At 64.9% G+C, this 9,992-nt stretch overlaps 1 protein-coding gene across 1 annotated transcript; it reads left to right on the forward strand.

The window, feature by feature from the left end:
* The first annotated feature begins 732 nt into the window (after positions 1 to 732).
* On the forward strand, positions 733 to 9,475 carry SCNN1D (sodium channel epithelial 1 subunit delta). The gene is made up of 14 exons (XM_082686204.1): positions 733 to 923; positions 3,271 to 3,338; positions 5,139 to 5,515; positions 6,079 to 6,286; positions 6,396 to 6,586; positions 6,757 to 6,845; positions 6,922 to 7,085; positions 7,197 to 7,295; positions 7,628 to 7,745; positions 7,874 to 7,952; positions 8,038 to 8,095; positions 8,268 to 8,332; positions 8,452 to 8,527; positions 8,635 to 9,475. The coding sequence occupies exons 1-14, from the start codon at positions 842 to 844 to the stop codon at positions 8,932 to 8,934; spliced, it is 1,974 nt and encodes a 657-aa protein (XP_082542330.1). The 5' UTR covers positions 733 to 841; the 3' UTR covers positions 8,935 to 9,475.
* The last annotated feature ends 517 nt before the right edge of the window (positions 9,476 to 9,992 follow it).

The raw sequence follows: 9,992 nt of genomic DNA on the forward strand, positions 1-9,992 counted from the left end.
GTGCTGACTTATGTGGGAGCACCTTGTTGGGAAAACTCAGCTCGGAGCCCCTCAGCATCAGCCCCCACCCTCCTGATCACCAAGCACCCTGAGTCACAACTAAGGGAGAAGTTCCCGAAGACAGATGTGGCCAGCAGGTCCTGCCAAGACCTCACTCCGACCACATTTGCTGTCTTCCAGGTTCCCAAGGCCCAAGCTGCCCAGCCCTCTCACCATAGAGCTGATGGCTCCAGCAGTTGAGACAGGCGTGGGCAGCTCGGCTGGCAGCAAATGACAACTGAGACCCTCTCAAACTCCAAAGTCACCCTTTTGGAGCACAAGGAGGAGCTAGCCCTTTCTGCCAGACTTCAGCCCTGCCTCTTGTGCCAATGGCCCTGCTATAGGAAGAGGATGGCTGTGCTCACTCCTGAGCATCTTGGGTGGGGGTCCCATGGCTCTGTGTGGGAAGAGCTACCAGGAAACCACAAGGGTTAGAGTGAAGAAAACATCCCCTACCTGTGGGCTGCTACTCCCTCCCCAGGCCAGGGCTCCAGAGGGGGTCCCGAAGAGCCAGCCTGGAGGTGACCAGGCAGGAAGTGTTCACACACCGCGCCCCTTCCGGGGGAGATACCTGGCCGGACCCTGAGCATCCCCCCCTGCCCACCGCCGGGCTGGAGGCACCTCAGGGAGCCCCTCTGGGCTCCCTAGAGCGCCTGCTTAACCCTGTGGTCAGTGTTTGAAGGGGTGGGGAGGTTCCCCATTTGCACCAAGAAGGCCCCTCCCCCTCCCAGAAGCGGGTGGGCCAGTCCGCAGACCCCCACCAACCCACATCCACCAGGAATCCACCACACATGTAGAATCCATGGGCTCGGACTTCACCTCGGTCACACCAGAAGCCCCAGGACCATCTCTAAGCTGCCCCCGAGGGAGCGGGGTACCCGCAGGTGAGTAAGCTGAGCCTGGGGAGCCCCAGGAGACAGCAGGCGCCGACAGTCTCTGGGGCAGCCCCGGCCTGGGCTCCCTCAGCTCAGCCTCGGTGAAGCCTATCCCTCAAAGTCCCAGAGGGGGTGATACTCAGTACATGGGGGCCGGCTGTCCGACATTCCCTCTGGGGAGAGGGGTGGAGGATCTGGGGCCACCTGCCTGTCCCTTCTCTGAGGTGTCCTCACACCCTTCAGTACGGTTCTGGAGGGTAACCACATGGGCCTCCCCTGCGGCAGGAGCTGGGCTCACCCAGTCCTTCCCAGCCTGCACTCCTGCTCCTCCTGGGGCCGGGGAGGCCTGGGGAGGCAGGAGGGGAGGATACAGTCTCTTGGCCTGGCGAGACAGCCGGAGTGCTCTCTGCCCTCCCAGAGGTGGGCTCTGGGGTGACCTCCTCCCCCCACACTGGTCACCGATCCTTGCCCCCCGGGCGCCTTATGCGTGGGCCAGTCTCAAGCTGTTTCCCCAGGATGAGGGAAGGAGGGTTTGTGCCTTCTGCCTTGAGCCCCTCTGGTACAGGTCATCATCACGGGCTTGCCTCTGTCCCTGGCCAGGGCTCCCTCTCCCACAGGAAAGTAGGGGCTCCTGTTCCCTGTAAGATGCCCTTGGCTGGCTGAGACTCTGGCTAGACTTGAGCCCCCCAAGACCGGGGTCTCCAGGACCCTCCTTCCTGGAAGCAACCTTCTTCAGTCTCCTGAGCCACAGGTCACTCCTGCTCTGATTACCCAGAGTCCCCAGGGCCCTCCTCCCTGCCTAGAGGCCTCCCCGAGGACAGTGTGTCCCCCATCCCCTCGGTAACCTCACCCAGCCCACAAAGGAAAGCTGCTCTGTAGAAGAGGGCCTGGGACACCCCGGGCCTGTGCTGAGTCTGGAGAGCCTGATGGGGGCTTGGGGAGGGGGTATCCACACCAGCGGTGTTGGCTGGTCCCACCCCTGAGCCTTGAGCAGGAAGAGGAAACTAAGGCCCATGTTGCACTTGAGGAAATGGGCTCCGAGAGGTTGATTAATCCGGGCACGTTCACATGGTAAGTGTCGGAGCCGTGACTCACCCCCGCACCCCGCTCTTCCCCAGGCAGGCGTGACGCCCTTCCCCCAGACGTCAGCAGGGGCCGTCTACCTCCTTCCAAAGCCTCACCCCTCCTCAGAGCCAAGGCCTCCCAGCAGGGCCTATGGGAAGCGAGGCTCCCTTCCTCATCCCAGTCCAGGCCCTCAGGCCCTCCGCACTGATTTGGGGTGGGGTGTCAGGAACCCAGAGCTTGCCTCTGTGGGGGAGCGGGGGCCAGGCAGAAGGGCCTGAGACACACCCTCAAACCTGGGACCAGGCTGAGGGTTCTGGTTATTGGGATGTGAGGTTTCTGGGTCATCCTGGGGACATGTTGGACCCCCCCCCCCAGGGGGCCAGAGGTGGCGGGGCACCCTGGGACTGGGGGGCACTGGGCACCCTGCCCTCAGCACAGCGTCCAGCCTTACCCGGTCACACTGAGGCCCAGGACTTCAACCCCCATGCCAGCGTGATCCGGCCCCTGAGTGTGCTGTGTGTTCTTAGCGTGTGGTGTGTGGTCTTAGTGTCTCTGCGGCCAAGACGTGTGGTGTGTCATCTTCGTGGGTGGTGTGTTGTCTTAGTGTGCGGTGTGGTCAGTGGTGGCCTTCGCGTCTGCTGGGCAGGGGAACCGTGTGCCGCAGGGCACCAGGTGTCGCCTCCACACCCAGGGCCTGGGTTGTCCCACAGTTTGAGCCTGCCCCAGTGGCTGGGTGACTGGCCCTAGACACCGGGGTTCTGGGAGCGCAGGTCCCTGCCTGGCGTCCCTCGGTCACAGACACCCGTGGTCGGTGCTAGCAACGTGAGCCGGGCAGGCAGTGGAAGGCAGGGATCCCTGCTGGCCTGTCAGGAAACAGAGAAGGGAGGTGCGGCGGGTGTGGGGGGGTTGGTTGCTGCCACCAGAAAAGCAGGTGTCTGACCCCTGAGAGATCTGAGCTTTGGGAGCTGGGGGAGGGGAGGGTCTGCTCCGCGAGAGGCAGGTGAGCCGTGCAAGGGGGTCGCAGCCAACACAGACCTCTCCTCTGCCTGTAGAAACCAGGAGCCACTCATCCCCAGACCTCACATCCAGGGCTCTGTGCAAGGAAAGCTCACCGGGGGAAAGACCCCCAGCCCTGTCCTCGTGCCTTCCCCTTCCGGGTCCGGAGTGGGTGTGTCCGGCCCTGGCAGATGGGCCCCTCCCAGCCTCATCCCACGCCTCGCCAGCCTGTTATAAAGAGGAGGCTGCTGGGCCAGTGTCGGGCCACATCCCACGCTGTCTTGTCACCTCCTAGAGCTGCCATCACTGGGGCCAACGCCACGGAGAATGGAGACACCTGCAGAAGGAGACTCTGGCTTCCAGGTACCAGCAGGGAAGCCCCCTGACATGGGCTTCCTTTCCCATGGTGGGGGGCGAGGAAGGAAGGTCATCCCTCGGGGTTTCTGGAACCTGAAGGGGAGGGGGCTGTGTCTCACATGTCACCCTGAGCACATGCAGGCACTGAGGGCAAGAGAAGAGGGTCATGCGGTCCCCACCAACCGAGGGCTTGGTACGTGTGGCGGGTGTATGTGTCTATGTACACACTTGTGCACATGTGTGTGTACAGGAGGCCAAGCACCCCTGCTGCTGCTGCATCACTCCGATCCCTCAGTGCATCTGGGGCCATCCCAGGTGTCTGGACCCTGCCCCGTCTCAGGAAGCCCTGGAGGCTCTCAGGGGTCCTCGAGGTCCCCATCTCCAGGGTGTCCCCTCTTCCTCCCCTGCCAGCCCCCTCCGAGCCAGGAGGGGGCTGCTTTGGGCTACGCGTCTAGAGGAGGGTAAACATGGTTGCTGGAGTCAGAAAGAACTTTCTGGAGCCCCTTCTGCCTAACCTACAACACGCAGCTGAGGATCCGGGCCCACCCTAAAGACCCAGTGTGATCCTGGGGGACAAACATACATGGGCAGAGCTCTGTGCCAGCGTGAGGACCCCATGTCGGCACCCACTCCTGGCCGGACGCGGGGAGGCCCACAGACTTGAAGCGGGGAAGGAAGGCCACCCACCCTCCCCATGTGCCTGTGGCTCCACGCTGCCGGCTGGCCTGCTCCGACACGCAGTTTCCCAGAGCGCAGGGGAGCAACCTGCTGAGGCCCACCAGGCAGGGCACCTGCTGGCTGAGACGCAGCAGGGGCTTCCCCGCTCAACCCCCTGCCCAGGTGACTCAGGAGGGGGCCAGAGCTCAGGAGGCTCTGCCCTGGGTGCAGGGAGGCCTAGTGATTCAGACCAAGAGGCGGACGGTGTGGGAAGTCCCCCGGAGGCCTGCGCGGTGACTCCACAGGTTTTCGGGAAGAGTAGGCCTGGCCTCATCAGGGTCCCATGTCCCTGTGTGCTGGGGGTCTGCGGGTCTCGAGGTCCTGGGTCTGTGGCCCTACTTCTCCAGGGCAGGGCCCTCAGGTCCCCACCTCTGGCTAGCCCACTGGCCCCCACCCACTCTTCCTGAAGCCCTCGTTTCACAAATGGGATTTCCCTGGGGACAAACTCAGCAGATGCTCCCTCACTGGAGTCCAGAGCACGGAACAGTCCTCAGGCCCAACCTTTGGCCCAGACATGGCCAGAGCAGCTCGGTTCCTTCAGTCCCAAACAAGCATGGCCAAGCTGGCCACTAAGAGTGGGTAGAGGCCACTGAAGCGCAGAGTCTTGTCTTTGTAGGGGCCCCAGACCTTCAACATTGGCTCAAGGCCCAAGGACACAATACAGTCCCCACCCCAAGCAGGTCACCTGGCCTGCCCCTCTCTACAGGCCCCTGCCCCATGTGAGTAGACAGTGACAGGGACCCCCCCACCAACCTCAGGACTGCATGCAAACAGGACCAGTGAGGGCTTGGACCCCATGTTCTCTGCTGTCCCTGTCCCCACCAGCAGACCCCACTATGGCTGCAAAAAGACAGGCCTGCGGAGGCTGCCCGGTGCCCTGCCCCGAGGTGGGGGGTTGGGGTGGGGGGGCTGCAAGGCCAGTCCCAGGCCCCCTGATAGGGCCTCTTTGGAGCATCAGGGGGCTGGGTGGTGCCATTGGTGACCGAGGGACAGAGGTGGAAGCCCTACCAGCCCAAGGTGAGGAGGCCCAAGTTGGAGTTGGGCCGGGCAACAGACTGGGGCCACACTAAGGCCGCTTCTCGGACACAGGGAGGAGCCACGGCCTGCACAGCCACAGCCGGTGGTTCCCTGACAGTCCACGAGGACCAGCAGCCGCCGCCAGCCCTGCAGGAGGACAGGCAGAGGGAGGGGCTGGTGGAGCTGCACACCTCCTTCCGGGAGCTGCTCACCTTCTTCTGCACCAACGCCACCATCCACGGCGCCATCCGCCTGGTCTGCTCCAGCCAGAGCCGCGTCAGGACGGCCTCATGGGGGCTGCTGGTGGCAGGCGCACTGGGCGTGCTCTACTGGCAGTTCGGGCTCCTCTTTGCCGAATACTGGCGGTACCCGGTGGTCGCCACAGTGTCCGTGCACTCGGAGCCCAAGCTCTTCCCAGCCGTCACTCTGTGCGACATGAACCCGCACAGGTGAGGGGGGCCGACTCCCACCTCTGCGGCATCTCCCCGGCTGTGGTCACCGCGGAAGGCCAACCGGGTCACAAGGCCCAGGCCGCTGAGGACCCCACCTCGCGCCACCCTTGTGCCCAGTTGCTCAGTCGGGAACCCTGAGACCTCTGCTCCGGGCAGCAGCAGTGGGGGTGGGGTGGGGTGGGCAGGGGGGCGGGCCGTGTGTTCAGGGACAAAGAAGAGCCAGCTGGAGCTTGGAGTGATCAGAGCCACCAGACACCAGGGCCTGGGCAGTCCGGGAAGGGTGAGGGGAGGTGGGAGGGAGCGTTCCAGCAGGGCAGCCTGGAGCTGGGCTCAGGGGTGGGGAGCAGGGCGACATTTCCTGTGAGGAGGCAGAGGAGCAGGTAGGAGCTGGGGCCCAGCCAGGGGGCTGGTGGAGTCCACACGGGGTGGGGGTGCTTCTAGGGTATCCAGGCTGGTCTCTGGGATCAGCACCAAGGGGGCCGACCCTACTCTCCCCAGCAATACTTTGGGACTGACGTGGGGGCTCTGACTCACCTCGCACCCCCCCCCCCACCGCCCAGGCCGCGCTCAGCCCGCCACCACCTGCAGGTGCTCGATGAGTTTGCCCAGGAGAACATCCAGTCTCTCTACAAGTTCAACTTCAGCAAGAACAGGGACGTCCTCTCTGCAGCTGACCAGCTCCCACAGCCCGCCTTCTACCTGGACCGCGGGGTCCGCCTGCAAAGGTTGAGCCGACCCGGTGGCCAGAATAAAGTGGGTTTCAGACTGGTGAGTGTCCCTAGCCCTGCACGGTCCGGGCACACTGTCACTCTGCAGATCTCTGAGTGGGGGTCGGCAGCTGAGAGGGCCGTGCTGACCGGCCCCCCACGGCCCGCAGTGCAACAGCACAGGTGGGGACTGCTTGTGCCGTGCCTCCACGTCGGCTGTGACAGCTGCCCGTGAGTGGTACTGCTTCCATTATGTGAATGTCTTGGCCCTGATGCCCACCGCCCACGAGGACAGCCACCGCAGCGACAGAGGCCACTTTATCCTCTCCTGCCAATTCGATGGCCAGGACTGCCAGGCCCGGTGAGTGGGGGTTGGGGCAGCTGACTGCAGGCACGGGCACCACCCCTGGGGTCCGGCTGGCGGCAAACAGCTGCCCACAGAGGTAGGACAGGCCGTAGTCCCTCGGGCTCCACGCAATGGGGTCCTGGGCTGAAGGGGTGTGCTGGTGTGAGTGTGGTTCCCGGTTCCAGGCACTTCCGGACGTTCCACCACCCCACGTACGGCAGCTGCTACACCTTCGACGGCGTCTCAGCTGCACAGCACCAGGGCATCACCCGCGGTGAGTGCCAGCCCACAGCCAAGTGGGGGGCGGGCGACATCCAGGCCAGCCTGGCCTCACCCCCTTCCCCTCCCAGGGATCAGCCTGGTCCTCAGGGCTGAGCAGCGGCACCACCTGCCTCTGCTGTCCACGGAGGCCGGCGCTAGGGTCATGATTCATGGACATGACCACACGCCCTTCCTGGAGCACCAGGGCTTCAGCATCCGGCCAGGGACCGAAACCACCATCGGCATCCGAGAGGTGGGTGGGCTCCCGAGAGCCGGCGCAGAGGAGGGGCCCCAGCCCTCCCACTCCCCAGCCCTGGGGGAGGAAGGGCAACCCCAGCTGCGCTGAAGCGTGCCCTTACCCTAGGACGAGGTACGCCGGCTGGGGAACCCCTACAGCCACTGCAGCGAGGGCGCAGACGGTGTGGACGTGCCCCTGCTCTACAACGCCTCATACACCCTGCAGGTGAGTCTGGGGCCGCGGTGGTGGAACAGGAGCTTCTCAGGAGGGCCAGGGAGGCCGGGAGAGAAGGTGGTCAGGGGACGGAGACCTGGAGCCTGGGTTGGCCCTGGGAGAGGGAGGCCAGGGGAGGCTTAGGGGAAGGCCCAGGGGACGTAGAAGGCAGAGACGGGGAGTTGGGGGGCAGCAAGGGAGGCACCTGGGGAAGGGGTGGCCAAGGGGAGTGAAGGGGAGGACGGGTGCCCTGCCGAGAGGGAGGTGAAGCAGGCCCTTCGTGGACCCGGGGAGGGATGACCGCCTCCAGGACCTGCAGCTCACGTCCCCTGCTGTCCCCCCAGGCCTGCCTGGTGTCCTGCTTTCAGCAGCTGATGGTGGAGACCTGCTCCTGCGGCTACTTCTTCTACCCCCTGCCGTCGGGGGCCGAGTACTGCAGCTCCGCGAGGCACCCGGCCTGGGGTGAGAGTCCCCCACCCAGCCACTGGTGGGGAGGGCGGTCAGGCCTTGCCAACCTGCAAACCTCTCCACCACCCCCCGGTCGATCCTAGCGGGTTCATCTGTGACAACCTCCCCCTGCACCGCCACAGGTCACTGCTTCTACCGGCTCTCCAGGGACCTGGGGACCCACCGGCTTCCCTGTAGCTCACGCTGCCCCAGGCCCTGCAGGTGGGTGGCTGGTGTGGGGGCTCGGGGTCAGAGGCTGCCGCCACAGCACCCCAGCAGGAGTGTACCGGGGGGTCTGTCTCTCCAGGGAGTCTTCCTACAAGCTCTCCGCTGGGACCTCCAGGTGGCCCTCCTCCAAGTCAGCTGTGAGTGCCCTAAAGGGGTGGGTAAGGGACGGACAAGCCGGTGGGTCTCCCAGGTCCCAGAGGCCTTACCCTAGACCAGCCTGTGCCCCTGTGGTTCCCACTCTGAACACCTGCCCCACAGCGCCCTGAGGGCTGTGAGGAACAGTGGCCCCAGTGAGCCTTCTGTGCACAGGACTGGATCCTGGCGGCGCTGGGCAAGCACGGCCCCAGGAGCCTAGGCCGGACCCCAGGCCTCAGGTGGGTGCACGCCCCCTCCAGAGGACACGGCCCAGCCCCTCCCTCTGCCAACCTTGTCCTTAGCACCCCTGCCATGCGGGCGCCCGGGCCCAGCCCCTCACGCCTCTGCCTTGCCGCAGGAGCAGCGTGGCCAAGGTGAACATCTTCTACCAGGAGCTCAACTACCGGAGGGTGGATGAGACACCAGTTTATTCGGTGAGCCAGCCAGGGACCCACGGCCTTGGAGGGGCTGGAGCAGTGGCGGGCCAGAACCCCCAGGGCCTAGCTGCGGGCACCTGCTCACCGCCCCCTGATGCCTGCAGGTGCCCCAGCTGCTGTCAGCCATGGGCAGCCTCTGGAGCCTGTGGTTCGGCTCCTCGGTCCTCTCTGTGCTGGAGCTGCTGGAGCTGCTGCTTGACGCCCTGGCTCTCGTGGTGCTTCGGGGCTGCCGCTGGCTCCACACAGCTCAGGGGTCCCAGCTGGGGGCAGCCACAGGGGCACCCCCCACGATCCCAGGAACCGAGCAGTTACCCACTGACCGCAGGAATATCAACCATCTGGGGGGCCCTGCTGGCCTTGTGCCCCGCAATCCTTCCAGGAGCTCTGGCCGGAGTCTTTGCTGAAGAGTTAGGCCACACAAGCGCCCCCTGCCCCACGCCCGAACCAGCAGGAGCTTATTCTGATCCTGAGGGATGTGGCTGCAGCAAGCTCTCCAGGCTGCCCACGGGGAACCAGACCTGCCCCCCAGAGCCACTGCCAGGCAGCCAAGCCAAACCCAGGGCCAGGGAAGCTGCACTGGGGGCTCCAGGCAGGCAGGCAGGAGGGTGCCCAGCCCACCGGGCACTCTCATCAGCCGGCTACCTGCCCAGCAGCGGCCTCAGGGACGCCCAGGGCAGCGGGGAGGGGAGTGTCCCTACCTCTCTGGATTCCCATGTCTAGTTCGTGCACAGCTGGGAGTGTGGGTGCATACAAGCGGGGAGGGGCCTCCACAGGGGAGTGTGCCCCTGTGGTTGGTGTCACGTGAATATATATGAATTTCTAAGCGTGTCAACACGTCTGTCTATGTCTCTGTGCAGCTATGCACAGGCATGGGGCAGGAGCCGTCCTCAGCTTGGGGCAGGTTGGGGAAAGGCTGCTTTGCAGTAAATTAGCGATTCCACCTGGCGGCTGCCTGTGCTCTCCTTCCCAGCAACCCTTCCTGAGGGACCTGAAAGCCCCAGGCCGCTGCTCCACCTCTGGGAGACACAGACACACTGTGGGGGCTGGGGGAGAGGAGGACACGGTGCCCACGGCCGGCTGGTGGGGTCAGGGCTTGGCCGGGAGAGAGGACCAGCCCGGGACCACACTCCTTGGTTAGTGTCTCTTGCTGCTGCTCCCTCCAGGGGGCACAGTCCAGGCCAGAGAAAAGCAGGGAATGGGGGCTGGGGGTGTAGGGAGTCAGTTTCCATCGAAGAAGCCCCAGGGCCGCCTGCAGGGCCCCCAGCAGGCGGGGCCTGGGTTCTGGCTTACCGCATCCTTTTGGGGCACTCAGGGCCACCCCTCAGGGGAGGCAAAGGGCCCAGAGACACCCCCTCCCCAGCTGAGAGAGTGGAGTAAGGCAGGTGAGCCTAGACAGCAGTTTATTATTAACTGTGATCTGGAGCAGGGGGCGGGTCCTGCCAGCCCGAGGGGGGAGGGGGGG

The sequence above is a fragment of the Mustela nivalis genome, assembly GCF_964662115.1.
Source record: "Mustela nivalis genome assembly, chromosome: 10".
Taxonomy (NCBI): domain Eukaryota; kingdom Metazoa; phylum Chordata; class Mammalia; order Carnivora; family Mustelidae; genus Mustela; species Mustela nivalis.

What these genes read in the sequence shown, in the direction of transcription:
- SCNN1D (XM_082686204.1), top strand. Translation starts at nt 842, where the DNA reads ATGGGCTCGGACTTCACCTCGGTCACACCAGAAGCCCCAGGACCATCT. An exon ending in CGCGAGGCACCCGGCCTGGG is followed by an intron (nt 7,746 to 7,873) that starts GTGAGAGTCCCC and finishes GCACCGCCACAG; the next exon opens with GTCACTGCTTCTACCGGCTC. An exon ending in CGCTGCCCCAGGCCCTGCAG is followed by an intron (nt 7,953 to 8,037) that starts GTGGGTGGCTGG and finishes CTGTCTCTCCAG; the next exon opens with GGAGTCTTCCTACAAGCTCT.